The following is a 23,902-nucleotide window of genomic DNA, read 5'->3' as shown; positions in this document are numbered from 1 at the left end:
TTCCTCATCTTTCAGCTCTCAGTAGACCCTAACCTCTCAATTGCACAATTCAGAGCTCGGCACTCACTAAATGTCTGTGCCAAGTGAGAACAACTTGCTGGGACAAATAGGAGTCAATCCTGCATCCCTCCCTCCCTTTTTTCCTCCCGGTTCGACCTTTGGGGCTCTGGTTTCCTGCAAGCAGTGAATTATTCACGTCTGTTCATAGATACCACATTGGCCCTTCCTAGGTTGCCAGCAGGGTTGGGCAGGGAGGTGGCTTTGTTCAGAGTCTGTAAGTAGGAGGAGCTACTTTCTTGTTCAAACAGCACTTACAGGTGGGTGACTGTTTCTGCTAAGTCATCCTGGAGATGCTCAAAGCCCCACTGTGAGAGCCTTCCTGGCTCCTCCTTCCTCCCCACCCCTTTAATAGACCCTTAAGTGGGCTCACTCACACCACTCTGCCTCTCACTCTGCACTTTCAGCATGGCTTACATTGCCAAGTCCTTCTACGACCTCAGTGCGATCAGCCTGGATGGGGAGAAGGTAGATTTCAACACATTCCGAGGCAGGGCAGTGCTGATCGAGAATGTGGCCTCACTCTGAGGCACAACCACCCGGGACTACACCCAGCTCAACGAGCTGCAATGCCGCTTTCCTAGGCGCCTGGTGGTTCTTGGCTTCCCTTGCAACCAATTTGGACATCAGGTGAGAGGTCCCTTGTATTGTACCCAAGGAATTGGGCTGTTGTAGTTCTAGTAGGCTAAGGACAGGGGACAATGACTATGTGTGTTGGAGCGTCTGGAATCGTGGGGGTATGTTTTCTTAATCTAAGTTTTTAGGTGCATGTGAATACCAAGGGGAAGTCTGTATGATTTTAACTGTCTGTGATTAAACACCGAAGATGTGGATTTTTATGGTTTACTGTCTACCCACTACACTACACGAGGGCAGGTACCTGGTCTGTTTTTCTCTTCATTGTGTCCTCAGTGCCTAGGGTATAAAAGGCACTCATTAAATATTTGTTGAATGAATGACTGGAGGAAATAAAAGATCAAGAATCAAACTAGGACTGAACTGACTCAGGAGACCTCAATTCTCCCTAGACTTGGTTCTGCTATTTAAGGGTTCTGTGCCCTAGAAGAATCACTCAATTTTTCTGTTTCAGTTTCCTCATCTATAAACTGGGGAAACCATTTATGTCATAGGATTATTGTGAGGTTGAGGGGATAAGATCTACAAAAGTAACTTGAAAAATATAAAATCATATGCAAATGCAGGCAACTTTATTATTTAGATAGAAAGGTTTTATTTGTTTGAAATCAGCCAAGTGGAGAGTGAACTTGGGGCAAGGCTCAGGGTCTGCAAAGTGCAAATGTCTCCTCCGGGAATCACGTGCACCTCCCCATCTCTGATCAGTGGGTCAGGCTGTCATGGATCGTCAGCCCGCACACCTCAAGCTATCTTTTAGGGATTCTTCTATTTTAACTTATGGTTTTAATAGCACAATAGGCAGAATGTCCCCAGGTGAACCCTCTAATTATAATCCCTTTGGTTCAATTCACAGTGGCATGAGGGCAAGGCAGAGATTAGCAGAGATACAGGCAGGAAGGCTGAAGTGTCACTGGCTGGGACAGACCTGAGCCCAAACCATTTGTGCGCCCATGGTTCCTTCCCTGTTTCTAGGCTTGGTCAGGACAAGAAAGACAGAAAGGGTGAAACCTCTTCAAAGGTGTCTCTCCAGCCCCAAAGTTACCTCCAGCCTTATGCCATCACTTTGGGCTAGCTGGTTGCTGGAGGAAAACCACAACCTGCCTACTGGCAGCCAGCCATTTGCATTAGGAGATAAGACGTCTAATAGCGATCATCTCTGGGCTCAAGATGTCATGATGGCCTGGAACTGACTGTACTAATTGGTTCTAGTAAGTCAGAGGCAGGAACTTTTTCCCAGAGAGAGATGTCTGACTCAGACTCAGGGGTAGGGGTGGAAAATAAGGGTTTCCATTGGACTTTGGGGTTGTCAGGGGTGGTGACTGCTGAGTAGGGACAAGACAGTGATGGCAGTAGGGAGAGAACAGGTTGAGAGCTGAGCAGTCTAGTTGAGTACAGTGAGTAAGTGTGAGGTGCAGGAGTCTTGAGATAGCAGTGAGTGATAATTACACAGTCACAACCTTTGGCCCTCAAGCACTTAGTTCCTTAACGTCCCCTCCCCTGGACTATTCCAGAACCCCAAACCTATCCTATTTAATCCATCCCAGTTGGTCATAAAGTAATTCCATTTGACAGTACATTCATTGTTGTCTCTTACTTTGCGTTTATGGCACCTGAAAACTAGTCTTCCTTGGGTGGGGTCTTCCTTCATCAAAGCTTCCTCCTAGTTGTACCTTGATGTAGGAAAAGGTGAGATGAAAGCAAGAAGCTATAAATCCTATTCCTTGAGGCCCCAATTTCACCCTCAGTTTGAGGAGTTGAGTAGGCCTGAGGCCAAAGCTATACTCAACACTCACTGGTAATTAGAAGCAGGGGAGGCAAAACCAGGGCTGAGGGAAAGGGCAGTGTGTGTGTGTGTGTGTGTGTGTGTGTGTGTGTGTGTGTGTGTGTGTGTGTGTGTGTGTGTGTGTGTGTGTGTGTGTGTGTGTGTGTGTGTGTGTGTGTGTGTGTGTGTGTGTGTGTGTGTGTGTGTGTGTGTGTGTGTGTGTGTGTGTGTGTGTGTGTGTGTGTGTGTGTGTGTGTGTGTCAGACAGATACCCTAAGAACTGCTCAGGTAGATCAGAGAGAGAAGCAAGAGCGCAAAAGTGCTCAATCTAAAAGTGCTAAAAAGAACAGCCAAGCTAGGATCTGCAAGAACTTTCAGAAGTGCCCTAGCAAACCATTCAATAACAGCTATGAGAGCAAAGACTCTGATTCAAAGACTCGGCCCTCTCCTTGAATGAAAGAGGAAAGAGAAGGAACAGAGGTGGGGGTGGGGGTGGGGAGATACATAGAAAGAATGAGGAGTCTAGGAGGGTGAAAGACTTTTTCTGGACCCTTCCTCTCCCTCTTCCCTTTTCTAAGCTCTTGATCTTTCTCCTCCCCCAGGAGAACTGTCAGAATGAGGAGATTTTGAACAGTCTCAAGTACGTCCGCCCTGGGGGTGGATTCCAGCCCACATTTACCCTTGTCCAAAAGTGTGATGTGAATGGTCAGAACGAGCATCCTGTCTTCGCCTACCTGAAGGACAAGCTCCCCTACCCTTACGATGACCCGTTTTCTCTCATGACGGATCCCAAGTTCATCATTTGGAGCCCCGTACGCCGCTCAGATGTGTCCTGGAACTTTGAGAAGTTCCTCATTGGGCCGGAGGGGGAGCCCTTCCGACGCTACAGCCGCACCTTCCCGACCATCAACATCGAGCCCGACATCAAGCGCCTCCTCAAAGTTGCCATATAACCCTGCGCCGCTCAGCCCACAGATCTCCCACTTCATCCTGCCCCTGAGTCTCTCTCGTTGGCCTTCAGTGTGCCCCAAGCAGACTCTGCTGGATGCAGGCTTTCCCTTGAGATCAGTCTCCTTCATTGAACAGCCTTGCCTTTCTGGTCTGCCTTTTCCTTTCCCTCCCCTCCCAACCTTCTGATTGGTGATTCAACCTGGGGTGGGTGGGCTCTAGGCCTTCACAGAATGATGGCACCTTCCTAAATCCATCTGGGAGGTGTCTGAGAAGTGTGAAGGGCCCAGGGCCTGCCTGCCAGCTGAGTCCAATAAAGGGACATGGCCAGGCTCTCAGTGTCTTCTTCCTTGACAGAGGCGGGAGGGATGGTACAAACTGCAGGTGGGACTGAAGGGCTGGCAGCACACCAAGGCTGCGGAGACGGAAGCTCTGATCAAGGGGACACCCCAGTCACTGTCTGGAAAGCAGGCTCTGGTCAAGGTCTGTGGCGGCAGGTGGAGTTTCAGGAAATGTGAATTGTATTATTACTTTATGACTCTTCTCCAGAGCTGGGGAAAGGAGGTGCTAACGAGAAGACAGGAAGAAAAGACAGTGGGCTCTTTGGAGGAAGCACTGGGAAGTTAGAGGATACCAGTCAGGGAGATGTCACTCTCACTGTGGGTCCCGGGCTGACTAATGCTACCTGCACCTGGATAAGTTGAATTCGGTCCACTTTCACTGATAGTGAAGGTGTGGCAGGAACAGTTTCTGCGAACACAAAGAGCACTTTATCCACTTCCTGACCACCTTGTTGAGTAACATTTGTTTTGGATTCTGTTAGACTGACTGCCTCCCTGTGAGGGTTTGTGTTCCATATAATCAAACTCACATTAATCACAAATTCAGGAACAAGGCAGACAAGTTTAGGTATGAATGACTGGTTTCTTCTTCCATGAGGGTGGGGATGGGAGAGGGCCTCCCTTCAAACAGTCAGACTGTTCATAACCTGCCAACGTGATAGTTGTTCTCTGTGAGAATAGAGTTCTGCCGAAGGGCTTTGCAAGAACAGTGCCCCGATTCCTCATCTAGTCCCAGCATCCTCAAAAAGCACCACCACCACTAAGGCCAGGTCCCATCATGCTCTTAGAGAAGACACCTGCTGACAGCCCACTGCCCTTTCACTTTGTTCCACAAACTCCCGGGAAACTTCTCATCCCGCCTTTCCTCCTCCGACCACTAGATGGATTATTTCACTTCTCTTCACTGAAGCCCTGAAAGGACAGTTCAAACCAGATACACTGAGAACCCCAATGCTGAGAGGAAAATGCTTTTCCTATGATGTTCCCCATAACCATTTTCCAAGCACTTGCATCATCTGAGAAGTAAATGTGGAATAGAGGTTAAGAATCCCCACTCCCTGACCTTCTCCTAAAGCTATGTCATCGACAGTGCCTTATTTCAAAACCATAACCTGAGTGGTGCAGTGGGAATCCCCTGGCATCCTTCTGCAGGCCTTCTGCTAAATTAAGGCTGCCCTTAACTTGACTCCTGTGAACTCAAGCCTTCCAAGATTCCTACTCTTAGAGCCAACAGCTGGGGTATGGGTTGGGGGCAGGGAGAAGACCACACACTGATTTTTAGAACAGTAACTGCAGGAACAAATGGCTTCCCTGAAGAAATAAAATACAGAATTTCATGTGGGATGCCAGTATGATTTGTTCATCACCTTTATAGTGCTACTACCTGTTACAATGTTCAACAGCAGAGCCAGCTATCCCGGATGTTGGCATTAAGCCACAGGCAATTTAGGGCCTGATATGCCAGAACAATATGTTGGGTCTTTCCCATAAGGCTCAAGTTGAAAGAATTATTTAGAGACCCCCAAAGGAATGGGAATTACAGTACAAGTGATTCTGCAGAGAGAGTCAGAAAGGGCCACAATCTAGGAAGAGAGCTCCTCAGAGGAGAAATGCTGTTTGCTTCTGAAGGGACCTGGCAAGTTTGGCTCAGGAGGGAACCAGAGAAGGCAGGACTGGAGGAACTTGCTTTACAAGGACATTTTGTTTTACTCAATCTTTAGTTGTGCTGTTGTTGAAACGAAGAGAAATGAGAAGTTGTTTCCTTTCCTTTATAGCTCTTCTTGTTTGTCCCCCTTTACATCCCCAGACACACCAGCTTATTGTTGTAAACAGACATGGCAAAGCTTAATATAGTCATCCACTTTCCTAGATCAACAAAATTTCTTAATCAAATTTCCCTAGGGGCACTCAGGAAGTACGGAGAAGTCTGATAAACAAGCTGTCCCAGAAGTGCTGAGATAATGCTACTCGATTTAGAGGAAGGACAGAGAGAATCATTTCTCTGAGGGCTGTTACAAAAAATACGGCTTGGAATAAACGATTTTAGGAGGCCAAGATGCACAGACTGAAATTGATGATTGTTGTCATGATTATGTTCCCACAGCTATATCTTAGTTAAAGAAACACTGAGCCAAATCCTGTTGATTTCAAATCTGCTGATTTCTTATGATCACCATCACATAGATCGTCCAAATTACCACATACTACACACACCCACTGCACTAAGTACTTTCTATCTGTTAGGTTATTTAAACCCCATACCGACCCTATGAAGAATTTTTATCTCTATTTAAAGGGAAGGTAACTGAACAGGACACCTTTCAAGGACAAAGGACTAGTGAATGGCAGATTTGAAAGCTAAACCCAGGTCAGTCTGACTCCAAACCTTCTCCTATTAACCACAACACAACAGTGCTTTCAATCTCAGTTTTTGCATGAAGACCACTGACAGCTGCCTGCACACAGCACTGCACAACCTAATGACGCTTTCACTTATGTTCTATCATTTGATTTAAACATTCTGTGAAGGAGGCATGATTATGTCTATTTTTCTACGGAAGAAACCGAGGTACAGATAGAACGACTGCCCAATGTCCCACATGACATTGCACATAAAATTAGCAAAGCTAATTTTAACCCCCGGTTTCTTGATTTCCTCTCTACCCAACCACACTGCATCTCTCAATAGAGGACTACAGTCAAGAAACATACATTTTAAAACTGAGAGCCTCAAATCCAGTCAAGAAACTTAGCTTTGCTCACATAACAAAATAATGAAACTAAAAGGACTCTTGTTATGAAATAAAGAATAGGGAACATATACTTTTTAGTGACAATTTACAAGTAACAAGCCATAGACTTGTTACTATATAATATGCCTGCCCACACTATATCATATGTCAATTAATTAGTACTGGGAGAACCCAAGACCATTTGAGGAAGACAGAGCTTGCTAAAACAACACAAAAAAACAGGCTGAACTTTGAATTTCAAGAACCTAATTAGGTAGACCTCAGCAGATACAGAAAGAATAAGGTGCCAGGACAAGTTCATGTTCCCCATCACACCAACAGGGGATTTCTTTTCCTTCTTGTATCTCAGGAAGGGAAGAAAAGAAGACCTAAGCTTTTGCCTGGTTTCCCTTTATTTAAACAGAAAAATATGGATGCAGTAGAACTGAGTTCAAGAGGTCTTTATTCTATTAGATCGACAAAAGAATTCTAGAAGATGATGAAGTATCACAAAACATAGTACAATGTAGGCTTAATAATGAAATACATGGATAGAATCTTATGTTTTAAATTTTTGTAATATAAGTCCAAAATAAACAGTTATATACTCTTTTAGAGATGAGGCTATCAGGAGAGGCATATAAACTCGTACTCTTGAGTTCCAAACGACTAAGTTGGAAGCATTAGCAAACTCCAAGAAGGGACAATTCAGAAGCTATAATGGGCTTAGTGCTGCTATTTCAAGTAATGAAACATTTTCTCTGCTTTCTGGATTCATTTCACCAAACGATTTCCTCAGCAGGTCAGATATAGATTTGCAGAAAGTGGAAAACATTTTCCAGGAATAAAACAACTGATCCCTAAAGAACAGCTGCCTTAACTTTTCTGGATAAGTCTTGATCTGACCTACCTAAATATGCTGTCACTGATATTCTCAACCTCTTCCTAACCCTGCCGGACCCTCACACTTCATGTGCACTGAACTCTGTTGTTGACAGGGAGTCACTGTACTAACTGTGTGACCTGGAGTAGTTAATTTCTTTATGCCTTAGTTTCTCTGGCTCTAAAATTGGGATAACAATAGTATCTACCTCAGGGAACTGTTAATGAGGATTAAACAAGTGCTTAAAAAGGCCTTGGTACATAGTAAGTACTCATTAAACCTCAGCTATTAGAATTTTTCCTGTTACAAAACAAAGCTTTTCCCTGATAACAACTTTGCTCACTCAGTTCAGAATGTCTTGAGCTATGAATAGGAAACAATTTTGTTTCTAATGCTTGACCCTTAAGCTTTGATCGCAGAATGGGAAGAACTGAAAATATCTCATTGCATCTAGTATTTTATATGCCTTCCAAAGCATTTTACATTCATTATTCATTGGGATCTTCTAACAATCCTGTGAAGGAAGTATAGTAACAATTTTTATCAGCCCAATTTCATAGAAGGGAGAGAATAAAATACAGAGTAATTCTTTGTTTCAAGGTTATACTGCTACCAAATGGCAGAGGCCAAAATGCTAGGGTTTACAACACCCAAGCCTGTGTTCTTTCAACTATGCAAAGTAAGATATTCTAAGATCCCTTTGGAGCAATCGAAACTATGCTATTTATTTATATTCACTAAAGTCCACATTTTATTCAGATTTCCCTAGTTTCATCGAATGTCCTTTTGCTGGCGCAGATCTCATTCAGGACACCACCTTATATTTAACAGCCGCGCCTCTCGGGCTCTTTTTAGCTGTGAGGGTTCCTCAGATTTCCTTGCCTTTGATGACTTTGACAGTTTTGAGGAGTACTGGTCAGGTATTTTCCTTGACTGGGATTTTTCATTAAACTGGGATTTGTCTGAGATTTTTCTCATGATTAGACTGGGGTGATGGTTTACAGGAGGAAGACCACAAAGGTAAAGTGCCATTCTCATCACCTCATATCAAGAGTACGTGCTGTCAACGAGGCTTATCATCAGTGATGCTGATCTTGGTGGCCTGGCTACTGTTTGTCAGGTTTCTCCACCGTAAAGCAACTTTTTCCCACTTTCCATACTATACCCTTTGGAAGGAAGTCACTATGCAATCACACACTTAAGGAGTGAAGGGTATCCACATACATTATTTGAAATTATTCTGCATGCAGAATTTGTCTATTGTCTTCAATTTATGTTTTTATTTATTCAATCATTCATTTATAACAGTATGGACTTATGAATGTTTATTTTATAGTTTGGGTTATAATCTAATACTACTTTATTTTGTTGCTCAAATTGTTCCAATTTTGGTCACTGGGAGCTCCTTCAGATGGCTCCTCTGTCCCTTTGATATATTCGCAATCATTGTGATTTTTCTTTTGAGCACCTCCCTTTTTTTTCTGGCTCAAGATACTCCAAGCTCATCTTGCATATTTACTGCCCCAGCCCTAGACTCAAGTCATTTCTCCAATGAGTTCTAGTTCCTTTTATTGGAATCAAGATCTGGGCACTAGATGTGCTCCCATCCTGATTATTTTTTAGCCACATAATTGCTAACAAAAATGCTTCATTCTGGCTGCACTGATGTGCAGAGAACTTTAGTAGAAGAGATCAGCTCTAGAGAACAGCAATCCCCTAAATTACCTTTTCTCTCAAGGAATAGGTATGCTTAGGCAGAAAAAATAATATGCAAATAATTTCCATTATAAACTAAGTTAGACAAACCATCAGTCTTCCTATATTGTAAACCAACACAACATCATTACAACAGAACTGCAGAAGGATCCTTAGAGTAACAGAGTCATTTGTCGGGGGTCATCAGGGAGAATACTGATAGTATCTTCGGCTTTACCACATAACAGACACAGCATGGTATACTCCTAGAACAAGATAAAGTGCATAATTACCTTGAGGAACCGGGAGAAAAATGATTCATAATGTTCTCTGTAAAGCTGTTTTCTATAAATTGTCATGGATATTCTGTCTGTACATTAGATCAATTTCTTCAACACCTATAAGCAACGTCTTAGGTTTAGTCTGTGTATCCCAGAGCCTTTTGTTTCTATAAACTGAACACATGCTAATGCTCTATTCACTATATACACAAGAATGTCATCTTGGAAATGCATGGCTATTTCTTGGACTTAGAAAACATACATATTGGGCTTACTTAGAGCAGCTATTTAAAGCAATGAAGCAATTTGAGTGTGGGCTCCTAAGGACAAATTCCTGTTCTTAGAGTTGTTCCTTTCTAGGATATTCAACACTAATATGCAACAGAAATGATTTTTAAAACAACAAAAAAGGGAAAAAGATTTCCAAACCAAAAAAGCTATTTTTATCTACCCCAGAAAAATAAACAACTACATTAAATCTACTAGTATGTCATGTCTCATATTTAGATATCTGGTTGTCTGGAATTTGATCCATTTAAAGAGTTTTATGTTTCTTAGGCTTAACAAATGTCCAGACTGATGACAGAAGGTATTCTGTTTTAGGCAAAAATCCTAAGGGCAAAGTCCTGTTCTTATTATAGCTGCCCCTTTCTAGAATATTTAATATGGTCAGAAACTATAGAAACATATTTCTTTCAAAACTTTTACTTAAAAACTTTTTATCTTCTTAAAGAAAACAAGCATCTAGACTAAGTCTGTTAGCATTTTCACACCTGACATTGAGATTACTGGCGCTCTGGAAATTGATCAGTCAAGGCAGTTTGTATTTCATGGGTCTGAACAGACACTAAAGAGAGGGTCACGGAGATAAACAATGACTACAGTACAAAGACTCAGAATCAGGCAACTGCCTTTGTATTTCCTGCTAGAAGGTTCGATAGGGGCACAGAATTATAGTTGTGGAAAGATTGTTTCTTAAAGACCACATTTAATTTTAAAGTCTACTCTATCTACTCTGCTCTAGACAGAGTCCAGAGCTCAGAAAACAAATATGAGTCTCATGAATTAAAAATAAAAGTAAAATCCACTCTCTCCTAGGTTTTACTGCTTTCACCAGACATTACTAACAGCATGTCAAACTCTCACTGGAAATGAAGAAAAAGTAATAAAGTCAAAATGAGAAAATGTGTGAAGCTAGACAAATATTTGAGTTTTCAACCAATATATCTATTGACAAGTTTTTATCAAGTGCCTAAAGTCTCTGCAATGTGCCAAGTGCACTGGCAGACAAGACAGACAGCGAGGACAAGGTCTGACCTTGCAAAACTTAGTAGAACTATGGAGAAAGAAAAAACCTAACACATGGTATAATCTGGGAAGACTATTAAATCAGTAAGATTGATTATACCTGTAATCTTTAATTCATAAGCAGTCTGGAATCCAAATTTCATCGTAGGTCAAAACTCTTTGGAATTCAAAAGCAGTTTCCCACAGAAGAAATGTTGTACACGGCAGTTAGGTTCCCAGGGGAAATCCAGGGAGTCTTTTAAACTTATACTGCATACGTACTATAGAATCTAACCACATATAGCAGTTTTTCTGTGGGAAAATATGTGTAGAATTCTAAGTTGGGATGCCAGGATCTTATCCTCCTGTGCTGCCAGGAATCTGGTGGGATCAGGACACCTTTTACCAAAACCAGCCAAGGTAGGAAAATCAGAACTCCCCCCCAGTCATTCATGGAGACCCTCACAGGCTCCATATGGGCAATGCCTGAGGGTAGAAATTTGGAAGGAAAGGTTTTATTCTGAGAGTCCCATGGGCTTTTTTCCTCTATTACTACCTGTTACTTCTAACCCCCAGTCCTCTTCTTCTCAGATCCACAGAGGAAGAGAAAGCAGTTTCAGTTTCCCTCTTGTTTCCTGAGGCTTTAATGGGTTTTAGGGTGATACGAAAAAATACAGGCTACCTGTAATCACCTCTGCTTTCCATTTAAACTCTGTACCTACGTCTCTACTTTCCCCTCTGCTCTTGTCACCAGAAAATCTTACTTTGTTTAACAATGGTTTAGTTAAAAGTGAATTTATTTAAAAACAGAATCCTTATCTTTTAGAGACACATACTGAAATATTTACAGAAGTAGTAGTATGTTTGGTATTTGCTTCAAAGTAATCCTATGGGGAGATGTGGAAATGGTGAGGTACAAATAAAGCAAACTGAAGATGGGTGCTGGAGATTAATACATTATTCTGCCTATTTTTGACTGTCTTTAAATTTCCCATAAGACACTCAAAACAAAACAAAACAAAACAAAACAAAACAAAACAAAACAAAACATTGGTGGGAATCCCACCTTGAACCTGACTACTGCTGGAATAAGATGGGGGCTGGAGGAGGGTGGGGCCGAGAAGAATAAGCCACAGCGGCTGCATATGAAGAGTTCTTGTGGTCATCAGGCTGAGATGGAAGTTTGCAACTGGCCACTCATGTGGAGCGGGGCCTGCTGCAGGTGTAAGATGAGTTCAGAACAGGGAGAAAGCAGTATGGGCTGGACTAGCAAGAATAAGAAGGAAATAGAATTTAAGCTCAGCCTGAAAGAGGTAAGATTTAGCTGGCCTGAAAGTAGAGAAAGGCCTGAAGGTAGAGAAAGGGACAAGCCAAGGAGAAAGCACGAATAAGAACAGTGATACAGAAAAGAGCAAGCATATGGCACATGGAGCAGCAGAGGAGTGATGGCATGAAGTTTTTCAGAAGATTAATTTGAAGGCCGTGTGCAAAACTACGTGGGAACTACTGCAGTGATTTAGGTTTGAGCGGTACGGTCCTCGACATGAAGTGTGGCAGTGGAGACAAACAAAAGCGAGAGAAACAAAGGAAGAAAGGAGGGCAGCTGGGGGGTGAAGGCTAGAGAAGGAGATCTGGGAGACATCGGATGGATCTCAGCAGAGAGTGAGGGTGCCTGTGCTCACTGTGTGAGGGCAGACAGGCCAGGCTCCTAGACCAGAGACCAGTGCTCAGGGGAAAATCAGCTAGGGAAAAAGAGGAAAGGAAACCAGAGAGAAAGCAAAGGAACAGTCAAAATGATTCAAGAAGAAAGAACAAAGTCTAGCACTATGGATCCTGAGGGGAGAAATGCTTAAAAAAGACAGCGGTTAAAAAAACCAGATCCAGAAGAGCACTTAAGAGAGAGAGGAACTGAGGTGAGGTCACAGGACTTGGCTACATGAAAGGAAAACTATGAGAGAACAGTTTTAGTAAAGTGAAAATGAAAACCAGTCTGCAAGTGGTTAAGAGGAGCAGAGGGAAATAAGGAAAATAGGGTCAGGAACTACTCAAGTAAAGAAGCAAAAGGAAGGAGAGAGATGATTAGAGGAAGACTCAAACAGGTAGCTGAGTGAAACAAAAGGATTTTAATCTATTTTTGAGAAATAAAAGAAAAACTAAGTATATTTCATGCAAAAATATTTTAAATCCCGTGGAGAAAAGGAGGATGTTAGAAAGAGAGGTGATAACATGAGATTCCTGAGGAAACGCAGTGGGGGTAGCATTAGACAGGAGGAAATAAGAATCTTGTCTACAACAGGAGGGAAGGAAGAACATCTAAAGTTGGGGCAATGCTGTGGTTAGTGTACAAAAGGACAGGAGTGGGGAATGAGAGAAAGGGAGGCTGGCCCGCTTGGCAAGAACCTTGGAGTAAAGGAGCTTGGATATTACACTGTAGCTGATGGTGACCTGTGGAAAAGCCAGTGAGGTAGTTTGAAAGCATCATTTTAAGAAAAACAAGCTGTTGGCTGAATATAGAATATGGGTGGAGGGGGAAGAGGATGTTGGGAGAGAAACTGGCAGTAGAGAGTCCAGTTTAAGAGGTTTTTTTTCCAAGAGAATTCCACACTATCTAAGCATTGTGATTACAGCCATCTTCCTTCACCTTCCTGTTCCTGCCCCAGAGGAATTTCTGGGCCAGCTTTGAAAATGGCTGTGCACAGTCATAAAGGAAAATCAGATAGACTTCGGTCTCATGGCGGTGATACACAATGGCTCAATTAGGGCATAAACAGGCAATCTCAATAACCACTTAGGGACACTAAAAAGCTCACAAGAGCTTCAGGAACTTCTAGAAAATAGCTGTAAGCACTCCTTTCCCCCCATAGACAGAACTGCTTCTTTAAGCCCCTGACATGCTTATTCCTCTATTTGGCTGCTACTTATTCACCGAGATCTCGATTTTGCCCTAAGTCACATCGTTCATATAAGTATATTTCAGGCATAGTTTTTGGATGCTGAGGAGATGTGGTGAGGATGTTGTTTAGCTAAACCACAACAAATTAGACCAGATTCTGATGGGTGACTAAGTGCTTCCTTCCACACTAAAATAAGAATGAATGAAAGTGGTTATACTATTTTATAAGATTCTGATATAGAAGATTTTTTCTTCCTAATTATAGTAGTATCCAAATTTGAAGTATCAAAACAAAGTTCCCTTGCCTGTTAAAAGCTCATACTTGATACTTATACCCCATGGATAAACATGTAGTTCACAATACATAAGTAATTCAGTCTGAAGGCTTGAAAATAGAGACAGTGAAGGACAGGCACAGGTGAGTGTGTCCTCCTGCTTTCCCATTTGTCCTTGGCTTTCCCCCACTGTCCAGCTTTTCTCCCTGACTATTAGACTTGTGAATCTTCAGCAACTTCAGGCCTGCACCAGCCTGTAGAATTTTGTAGAATTCTTCACATGCTCTCACAATTGTATAAGGACCGATCCTTATAATACATCCCCAGTCTCTACCCTTATAGTGGTTCAGCTTTGCTCCCTGATATACTTATCTTATCATTTTACTCATCAAACAATATTAAAATGTCTTATCACAACTGAGACTACAAAGTTGCTTGACTCTCCACGCCTACAAGGGAAACAAAGATAACTTCTTTAGAGCAATTTCCATGCTCAGCAAGAAGCATGGCAGTGAGCAGGTCAACACTTAAAGCCAACAACTGTGCAATCACATACTGGGTAGAGAAAAAAGAGGCACAATAGTAACCTCATAAGAAGCCATAATATGCTGTTCTTCAGAAGCAAGAATGACAGAATTGAGATATCATTTGTAAGGCATGCATTTTGCTTTGTGACTCTTGTGAAGAGAGATTTGAACAGATCCACCTACATCTAAAGTGTCTCTCTCAACTTGTACAAGTGGAAGAGAGGGATGGCCTCCTCCAAAATTCGCTAATACTGCATTTATGAAGACTATACCTAATTTTTCAAGGGTACTTTTATCACTCCACTTCCCCACAATAACATACACGTATTTATACATTTACCTGAAATTCATCCATGATACTGAACGTATACTCGTGCCTGGCTATTACGTGATGACAATTCTTACAAAGATCTGTTGAAACAGAGAGAGACTTAAATAATTAAGTCTTGGAAGGGGTCTTAAGACAGTGAAATTTCTATTCTTAACATGGAACTACTTAAAAAAAATCTTAACTGTCATATTTAACACAGTAGGAAACCCATTATAATATTTACCTTGATAAGAAATCCAGAATCTGTCACACAGCCACACTATACAATTAAGGGCCTGAACTCAGAAACTTAATGTGCATGTATTAATTCTTGTTGAAAGCTCTCTAAGGTAATCAATTAGCAAATATGTATGTATGGACCTATCTAAATATGTTAAAGCTTTTATTCTCAGGAATGATAGAAATTGTGCTATTAACCAATCATAAACAAAAAGCCAATGCTAGACATTAAAGTAAATTTAACAGTAACAAAAGCCTCTCAATATGATAATAATAATAACAACTATAATTTATTGAGTGCTTAATGTGTGCCAGATACTGTTTTGAATACTTTTTATCTGTTTATTCACTTAATGTTCTTAAAAACCCAATGAAGTAGATACTATTGATATCACCTTTTCAGGGATAAGGAAACAAAGGCACACTGTGGTTAAGTAACTAGGAAGACTACCAAGCTAAGCAGTGTTGGAACCAGAATTCAAATCCAAGCATTCTGACTCCAGAGCCCTTGTTCTTGACCACTATGCTCTACTCTCTACTACCTGCAAAAAAATACAGTTTAAAGGGGAATATGCTAAAAGAAAGAAAAAGGTTCTTCTAATTTAGAACATTTTCCCACAGTCTGACTCTATTCTAAAGGCTTAGTGTCTTTCATACCTCTCTTTCAAAATATCATTATTTGCACATTTATTTCTCACATACTCAGAACACAACAAAAAACCAGGACACAAGCAAAAAGGAAATGTAAACAGTTAAAGAGCTGTCACAATATCTGGGCAGTAAGTAGACATACACTTAATTTACTCATAGAGATTCTTAGTACCAACCTTGGAACTGATGTATTTTTATAATACATAGTTATTTACCTGATTCCCAGTATTAAGGATGAGGAACAGATAAGAAGGTAGCATACTTAACAGTAGCAAAAGAAAGAAACTACAGACTGACAGTGAGAAAAGAGACAAAAGCTATAAAAGCAGAAAAAAGACTAAAAGAACTATAGCATCCTAGGATCATTTAGTACAAAGGCAAAAGCCCTAAACACTTCGATAGGTGTTGGAGGATATCACTGTATTATACTACGGTAGAAAGTGAAAATTCATATGGATGACCCTAAGGTTAAAAAAAAGTCCCCATATCTTGTTTCAGAAGACAAAAAGTCTTTAAAAATAAACAAAAGAAAACTGGTGCCTGAATCATAAGCTTCAGTTACCTGCAAAAGTCATTTATGGGAACTACCTGATAATGCTAGATAAATGAGGTGTTATCTACATTCTCCTCTTAAAAAACTAACTAGTGACTATGTATTGCAATATGACATTGAAATAGGCCTCATAATACTAGGCACAACCTAACTTCCAAAAGCTGGCATCTGCTAACAGATTCATGTAGAAAAAAAGTCTACTTACGATCATAGGTAACTATTTCTTCTCCATCCTCCTCTTTCAAAGATTTGTTTGTGATCAGCATAAAATCCCGCTTACTGCACACTGCACAGCCTGTAAAGTTCAGCAAGAAAGACCCATTCTCCAGGCAGATGGTACCCTAAAATATGAAAATGAGGAATTTAATTTTCTTCTATTTCAAAATCCGTGAAATCCACAATCATTTGAAAATGATTAACAGACTTAAAATCTCTAAAGGCAAAAACCATGGCCAGAATTTACTTGCTTGAAGTCTACATCAAGAATTTTTGAGATTACCAGCTTTCCTCTAGAAGCATTCAGGGTAAATTAAACTGAAGCAGTGTTAGAGCTGTAAGTTTCTGAGAACTGCAACTGTGTTTGAGAGAGGACTAAATGCAAAAAGATATTTAGAAACAACTTAATGGAGTTTTAATAATATAAAATATGAAAAGGAAAAATCAGAAAAATCTAATAGCCAACAATATTAAATGAGGTATATTATAAAACTAGAATGAAAATTCAATCAAAATGGAAATACTAAGACAATGATAAACATAATCTTCTACACTGTGATGCTTAGTTGATTGTTGAAACAGCATTTTCTCAAGCCTTAAAAATGCCACAAAATAAAGAAAACCAAATTCTCAGCTCTGTAGATGCCAGTCCTTAGGATACCTGTGATTCAGGCACAGAAGACAAGTTCTGCAATTCATCAGACTGACACCATGGCATTTAAAAGAGAAAGGTTTTCGCTCGTCACTAAGAAACTGCAAGCAATATATGCTTCTGGCTCAAGGGAGGTTTTTGCTAAAGGCTTACTAGTAATTGTTCAGAACTAAAAGTCGCTTTATAAACAACCTAGTTCAACCTCATTTCTTTTTTTTTAATTGAAGTACAGTTAACTTACTATAGTAGTTTCAGGTGTACAACATAGTCATTCGATATTTTTATAGACTATACTCCATACAAAGTTGCTATATAATGTGGGCTATATTCCCTGTGCTGTCCATTACATCCTTATAACTTACTCATTTTATGTTTTTACCTCTTAATCCCATTCACTTCCTCCTACCCCTTTTCCCTCTGGTAACTACTAGTTTGTTCTCTGAATCTGTGAGTTTGTTTCTATTTTGTTTGTTCTTTTGTTTTTTTAGATTCTACATATAAGTGAAAACATACATTATCTTTCTCCGTTTGACTTATTTCACAAAGCACGATACCCTCCAGGTCCAACCATGTTGTTGCAAAATGGCCAGATTTCATTCTTTCTTATGGCTGAGTAATATATATATTGTGTGTGTGTATATATATATACACTACACTGTCTTTATCCACTCATTTGTTGATGGACACTTAGGTTGCTTCCACATCTTGGCTACTGTAAATAACGCTGCTATGAACATTTGGGTGCATATATCTTTTTGAATTAGTGTTTTTGTTTTCTTTGCACTAATCTCACACTCTCTTGATTATTGTAGCTTTAGTAAGTCTTTAAATTAGGTAGTTTATGTCCTATAATTTGGCTAGTCTAGGTTCTTTTCATTTCATATAAATTTTAGAATCAGCTTATAACCTTTTACAAAAAAGCTTGCTGGCGTTTGAACTGGGACTGCCCTGAATCTATAAAAGCTGACTGCCAAAGACTCCAAGAAATTAAGGACTTAAAAAAATACATTAAAAGAATAAAGATCTAAATGCCACTTTCAAATAAACAGAACTCTGAACAGGATTGCACACATAAACACAGGCACCTTATACAATGTGGTCTAACTTCTGTAATCTGACTTTGTAAGCAGACAGAATGTAAACTCTAAACACTGAGAGAAGAGAAAAGAGATCTATATACCTATTGTGAGGTAAGGAAATAAATTCTTGAAATGGCAAAATGCAAGTACAGTATCTAAGAAACTGACAGGGCTTTCTATAAGGGCCCTGGTCATTTGAAAGCAATGAGGGTAACCTCTATCAGAGAGGCGTGGCTCTTTTATTAAATGATGTGAGATTATTAATGTCCAAATTTGGGAAAGTAAATTAAAGCACACAATATTCAGAGAAGCTTCTGACGTTCTCACAATGGGAAGAAAAAGAAGAATAAAATCTAAATCAATTCCAGAGTAAATGTAGTAAGCTTTAACAGTTTCAAGAAGACAGGAAAAAAATCAAATGTTAAATATCCAAAGAAAATGTAATTCAGCTAAATTCTTGTTAAGGATCTGTGAAGGTATGCAAATGTGCAAGAAGAAATGGTTGAATATTATGATGATAATTAGTATGACAGTATATTATGATAAAATCTTATATAAATTTGAGAAATATGCAATCACTTTGACAAGGGTTGGGCCAATTTGCTTTTTCCAAAAAACTATTATTTCAGATGGTATAATTTAATAGTGTATATGTTTTGTCAAGGAATGTTGAAAATTGAAAATGGAAAATACAGTTTTAAAAGAACCAAATTTTAGTTTGGCTGATTTTCTCTATTTTTCTGTTTTCTATTTCATTAATTTCAACTCTAACCTTTACTATTTCCTTTCTTCTGCTTACTTTGAATTTAGTGTGTTACTGTTTTTCCACTGTGTTAAAATGAAAGGTTAAGTTACTGATTCCAGATTGTTCTTTTCTAACGCAGGCATTTAAAAATGCAGAATATCATTTTAAAGCATCCATTTACATACAATTGTCTTACCAATTATATATCAAACTCAGCACTTAATTAAATGTGGTTTAATGCTAAGCAACAATTTAAGTACATAAACTTTGGTAGTTTAATTTTAAGTGATGCATATAAAACAATTTCTAATTTAAACATATCATTAATTTGATTAGTGATTACTGATTACTCTCTCTGATTAATCTCGATTCATGCTTTATTTCTGTATTGCTACTGTATTACTAAGAATTTTAAAGCTGAAACTGGAACTACACAAAAATAAAGGTTTCATTTCCAGTTTGATGTGGAAATGTTTTACTACAATTTTGTGCCTGATCAGTTATTTTAGAAAAGGCAGTAAAGTTCTAGTTCAACTGGTTTGCTAAATGCTTTTCTGAATGAAAAAAAAATTTTTTTTGGATCACAGTTGAGCAAAAAAATTTGAATTCAGAAAATTAGTATGGTTCATCTACAATTTGATTCATGCTTGAGTTCAAGTTCTTGGTATAATATTACAAGCTAGTGGGCTAGAGCTCTATTAGGAATTTTCTAGCCTGTGAAAAACATCTACCACAGAACTCCAGGAAATTTTATGAAACCAGAGATAAAGGATTAAATATTTATTACCTACTCATTCTGCATTTAGACCTACCCAATATGCTAATCCATTATGTTTCTCTGCCAAAGTTTTTGAATGAATGGACAATACTTGCTACCACCACCTTAGTATCTTTTCCTTTACTAGGCTCAAGCAAAGTGGCTTCTGCTTTTACTGCCCTTAAAAATATCTCATGACTTCAAAAAATCCCAGATCTGGAAGGAACCTTGAGATTTCAAGTAGTCAGTCTGTACTGAACAACAGGAAGAGAGTTTAATTCATCTAAGGTTATCCATTCCCTTAAAAAAAAAAAATCTGTCAGAAAGTTCTTTATTCTAAGTCAAAGTCTACAATTCCATAATATCCACCTACTAATTATTTCTAAATCTGCCTTCTGAAATTTCAAATAAATGCTCAATTCTTCCTCATGACAGCCCTTTAATTATTTCAGAACAGATTAAATCAGAGAAAAGTGCTTTAGGCACTTTCCTGGTTTTCCAGTCACCTCAATTCTTTTCTCTACTCTTCTTTCTATACCTTTATTTTCACTTCCTAAATTAATTTATTCCTTGAAGCTCAGTTCTTGATTCTGGTTGATTCTCTACATTCTTTTCCTAAGAGAACAAATCTTTTCCATTTTGACGCCTTTATTTGGCTGACTCATCTGACTACAGCTCTTCCCTTCTTCCCTCCTACATTAAAGGGGTTTAGTCCTGTTAATTGTTTCTTCGAAATGAGGTCTTCATTATCTCACGCCGACACTACTGTTGCCATTTGGCTCCCCAAATGCTCTGTAGGGCTCTCCTTTTACACTTCTCCCAATCCCATCACCTCAACAAACAACCACAAGATTCACTTTTCTAAATAACAGAATTCAGAATCACTTCCCTATTTAATTTTTGGGGAATGGTTGCCAAATGCCTAAAGTTTAAAATCTGAACTTCTCTATATAATTTTCAAGTCTTTTGATTAGCTCAACTCTTAAAAATCCAACCTTTAATACCATCCGCAGCAAACATCTCCCTCATGGTGCCTATAATGTGCAGTGTTCACTACTGGATTCACAAAAATCTCGTTAAACAAATAAAAATGTATAAAATAGAACACAATAAAGAAAAGTATGTGAAACATAAATGTACAGCATAATGCCTTTACCTATTAAATATCTATTGTACCCCAGTTGCGACAACCAAAAATGTTTCCAGATATTGTCAAATGTCCCTTAGGAGGCAAACCACTGCTCTCACTCGGTCACTTTCATTACTCACTCACTCATGGTGTTCCATTCTATGACCATATCATACTTTTACAGTCTACTACCACAAATAATGCTGTTATGAACATTCTTATATCAGTCTCCAGGAACATACTGCACACATTCATTTATTTCTCCAGAATGGGAACTTCTGGGTCATTCAGTATGCATATCTTTTTTTTATAACTTTTTTTTTTTGGACAACTCTGAGTTTTTTCCTCAAAGAGGTTTACCAGATGAGTGTTCATGTTGTTACATAACCTTCCCCAAAGACTAAGTATTACTGAAAATATTAAGAAACAGAGGCAACCATAAAATTTTCTACCTCCCGAACAATATGAGAATCCTTGTTCTTGTTATTATCCTCCAGAATTCAACTCCTCCTTTCCTTCTTCTCTACCTTAGTCATAACTATCCTTCAAGTCCCCACTGAAGGCCACTTCATCTGGGAAAACAGCACTATCCCCTGCTGCTCTCCCTTTTCTCTAAACTTGAATAGCATATATGTACTGTACTAGTCATTTTTTGTTAATAACATGCTCACGTAAAATGTAAGCTCTTCTGCAGCACGGAAGCTGCCTTTTATTTCTTCTCTGGTATCCCTTTCTGGCCTAGCAAAGTAATCTAGTTACACAAATATAAAGGTTCTGTAAGTATACCCTGAGTGAATGAAAGAAAACAAGCTTCGCAACCTCCTGAGCTTGAAAGGAACAGAGATTTAAAAGAAAGTAACAGCCAGGAAACCTGTATTCTAGTCTTGGCTCTCATTCTAACTAGAATGTGAACTTCGGCAAGTGATCTCCTTTCTCTAAGCAAAAGTTTCATCTGCAAAACTGGGTTAGAACAGATAAACTCAGAGCCTTCCAGAGCTAGAATTCAGGAAGAATACCCAACGTCATTAAATCAAGCTAGAGGATGAGACCAGGGTATGGAGAGGGGTGCCCTCTGTTGTCGCCTGGGTTGTGTTGGTGGTGGGGTTTCATTTGCTGTCCCCTGGAGCTCAAGAGAAATAGGGTGACAGCTGATGTCAGTCAGTAGCCAGGGCCGGGATCAGCGGGAATGGACCGCTATAGGCCATCGGCGCTGTCAGGTGCCTAAATACAGCTACCGGGTCACCGGAAGGGGCAAAACGGCTGAGTCCGCCCGGCGCCCGGCCTCCCAGAGAAGGTCGACTGGGGTCATGGGAAGCCTCAGGGGCCGGCCATGGGTCAAGGGAGCGGGAAGTTCTCGGTGCCCACTCGCTCACCCGGTTGGGATATTCCTTCTCCACACAGTCCCCACACATCGCGACGCCGTTAACTGGGAAGGTCCTCCGGTGCTTCCGGGAGAGGAAGCATCGCGAGAACTCAGAGAAGGTTATCGCATGCGCCCAGAGTACTTGACCTTGGAGTATTTGGTTTCCGGAACCAATTCGAAGTCTCCGCCCCTTAGCAACTGTTGTTAGAGCAGGGTATGGTCTCCCAGACAACAATCATGGGCAAGCGGTAGGACTTCAGGAACCGTGTGAGAGAGAGAAACTTGGAGCGTGTGGCGGGAAGGGGAAAGGGATTTTGAACTGAGCAAAGTTCTAATAGTCGCCTTCCTGAGTCTAGCTGACAGATAGGCAAGTCACAACCCACAAGAAAGGGAATTGTTTCTCGCTGCCTCGGCTCCATAAAGATGAAACTATACTTTGAATGCCTTTCCATACCATTTCTTAGGCCAGTGAGAGTGATAGTTCAGATTTTGGCAAGTGAATAGGCAATAAATGAAGTATTTGGGAAGAGGCCTTTAGACTCTACAGAGAATCTTCTAAAAAGAACACAGTGTTAATAATCAATGACCATCCCAGAGTCCTCTGGAGAACATAGAATGTATTTCTCTCTCTCTCTCTGTGTCTTCCCTTTCCAGATGAGGAAATCAAGGAAATAATATTTAAGGCACAAAAACTCAAGAGCTAATCTCTATCCACCCAGTGAAGTCCTCCAACCAAAATCTATGTCCAGAGAAGAGTGGCAGCAAATGGGACTGGTGGGAGGAGCTGAACAGGACCAGGTCTTAATGTAAGGTAACAAGACTACACAGTGGTCAGCCAGGACTAGGACTCAGTTCCTACCCCGCAAAAGGGCTCAGCACCTTTTTAATACAGTAGCCAGTAGCCACATGTGGTTATAAATCACTTTTAACGTGGCATTTTTGACCTGAGGTGTGTGGTAAGTACATCCTGCACACTAGATTTAGAATACTTAGTATATAAAAATGTACAATATTTCGTTTGTAATTTTATATTGATTACAGTTGAAACAATTGGGTTAAATAAAAATATATTATTAAAATTAATTTCACCTGTTTCTTTTTATAATCTGGCTACTAGAAAATTGAAAATTGCATATAAAGCTTGCATTATATTTCTATGGGACAGGGTGGGTCTATGCAGTTGTCTCTTGATTCATTATTAAACGTGTCATCTGTTTTTAAAGCCTAATGCTGCCTTAATTTTACTAACCACTGTGTTTTATTCAGTTCTATAAACATTTGTTGAGTGCCTTCACTGTACAAGGAACTGTGGAAACAACAAGAAACGAAAAAGATATTGTTCTTTCCTACTCTTCAGATATTCATAATAGAGTCTGAGAGAGAAAATGAGCACAAATACCTGTAATTACTGGCAGATTGTGGTATGAGAGAACAAAATGGAGAGACTATTTCCAGGCGGAGGGTTGAGAAAGAGGAATTCGGGCCTTGCAGAAAGTGTAGGATTTCAAAAAGCAGAGAGTTTTAGTATACAAATTTCAGGTGGACAATGCCAAGGAGTTTGGATTTTATCCTGCAGGTAATAGGAATCCACTGAAAGTTTGAGCAGGAGAGTGATAAAAAGGTTGTGGTTTAGGAAGATTTTATTTAGCAGCATTCTATTGGGATTGATTGGAGCTGGAAGAAATTGGATATGGAAAGGCAGACACAAACAGGCACCACAAGGGGGAGATGTATAGCTTTCTGCCTCGTGACAAATAGAAAACATGCATGATTGAAAAAAATAAATAAATAGAAAATTACACTGCAGTCAAAGATCTCTAAGAGTAGGTTCTTTGGGATGAACTGATTTCATTTTCTGAAGCATGAAAGTCAATCTACATATTTACCAGC

At 39.9% G+C, this 23,902-nt stretch overlaps 2 protein-coding genes across 2 annotated transcripts; one reads left to right on the top strand and one right to left on the bottom strand.

Annotated features, from left to right (window-relative positions):
- Window positions 1-312: 312 nt before the first annotated feature.
- Window positions 313-3,738, top strand: GPX2 (glutathione peroxidase 2). The gene is made up of 2 exons (XM_032482203.1): window positions 313-687; window positions 3,058-3,738. Exons 1-2 carry the CDS (start codon window positions 466-468, stop codon window positions 3,406-3,408), a joined length of 573 nt encoding a protein of 190 aa, XP_032338094.1. The 5' UTR covers window positions 313-465; the 3' UTR covers window positions 3,409-3,738.
- Window positions 3,739-6,920: 3,182 nt separating this feature from the next.
- On the bottom strand, window positions 6,921-22,148 carry CHURC1 (churchill domain containing 1). The gene is made up of 4 exons (XM_014553275.2): window positions 22,023-22,148; window positions 16,277-16,412; window positions 14,658-14,728; window positions 6,921-9,320 (listed from the first exon to the last, which is right to left on the bottom strand). The coding sequence occupies exons 1-4, from the start codon at window positions 22,059-22,061 to the stop codon at window positions 9,228-9,230; spliced, it is 339 nt and encodes a 112-aa protein (XP_014408761.1). The 5' UTR covers window positions 22,062-22,148; the 3' UTR covers window positions 6,921-9,227.
- Between the last annotated feature and the right edge of the window lie 1,754 nt (window positions 22,149-23,902).

This window comes from Camelus ferus, chromosome 6 (genome assembly GCF_009834535.1).
Source record: "Camelus ferus isolate YT-003-E chromosome 6, BCGSAC_Cfer_1.0, whole genome shotgun sequence".
Taxonomy (NCBI): Eukaryota; Metazoa; Chordata; class Mammalia; order Artiodactyla; family Camelidae; genus Camelus; species Camelus ferus.
The sequence above is the reverse complement of the archived record's forward strand: the minus strand, read 5'-3'. Positions and strand labels throughout refer to the sequence as shown.

Coding starts and splice junctions, on each gene's coding strand:
- CHURC1 (XM_014553275.2), bottom strand. CDS start 22,061: ATGTGTGGGGACTGTGTGGAGAAGGAATATCCCAACCGG. Junction 16,413..22,022: donor AGAAGGAATATCCCAACCGG/GTGAGCGAGTGG, acceptor TTCATATTTTAG/GGTACCATCTGCCTGGAGAA. Junction 9,321..14,657: donor GTATCATGGATGAATTTCAG/GTAAATGTATAA, acceptor ATCTTGTTCTAG/GAGTATACCATGCTGTGTCT.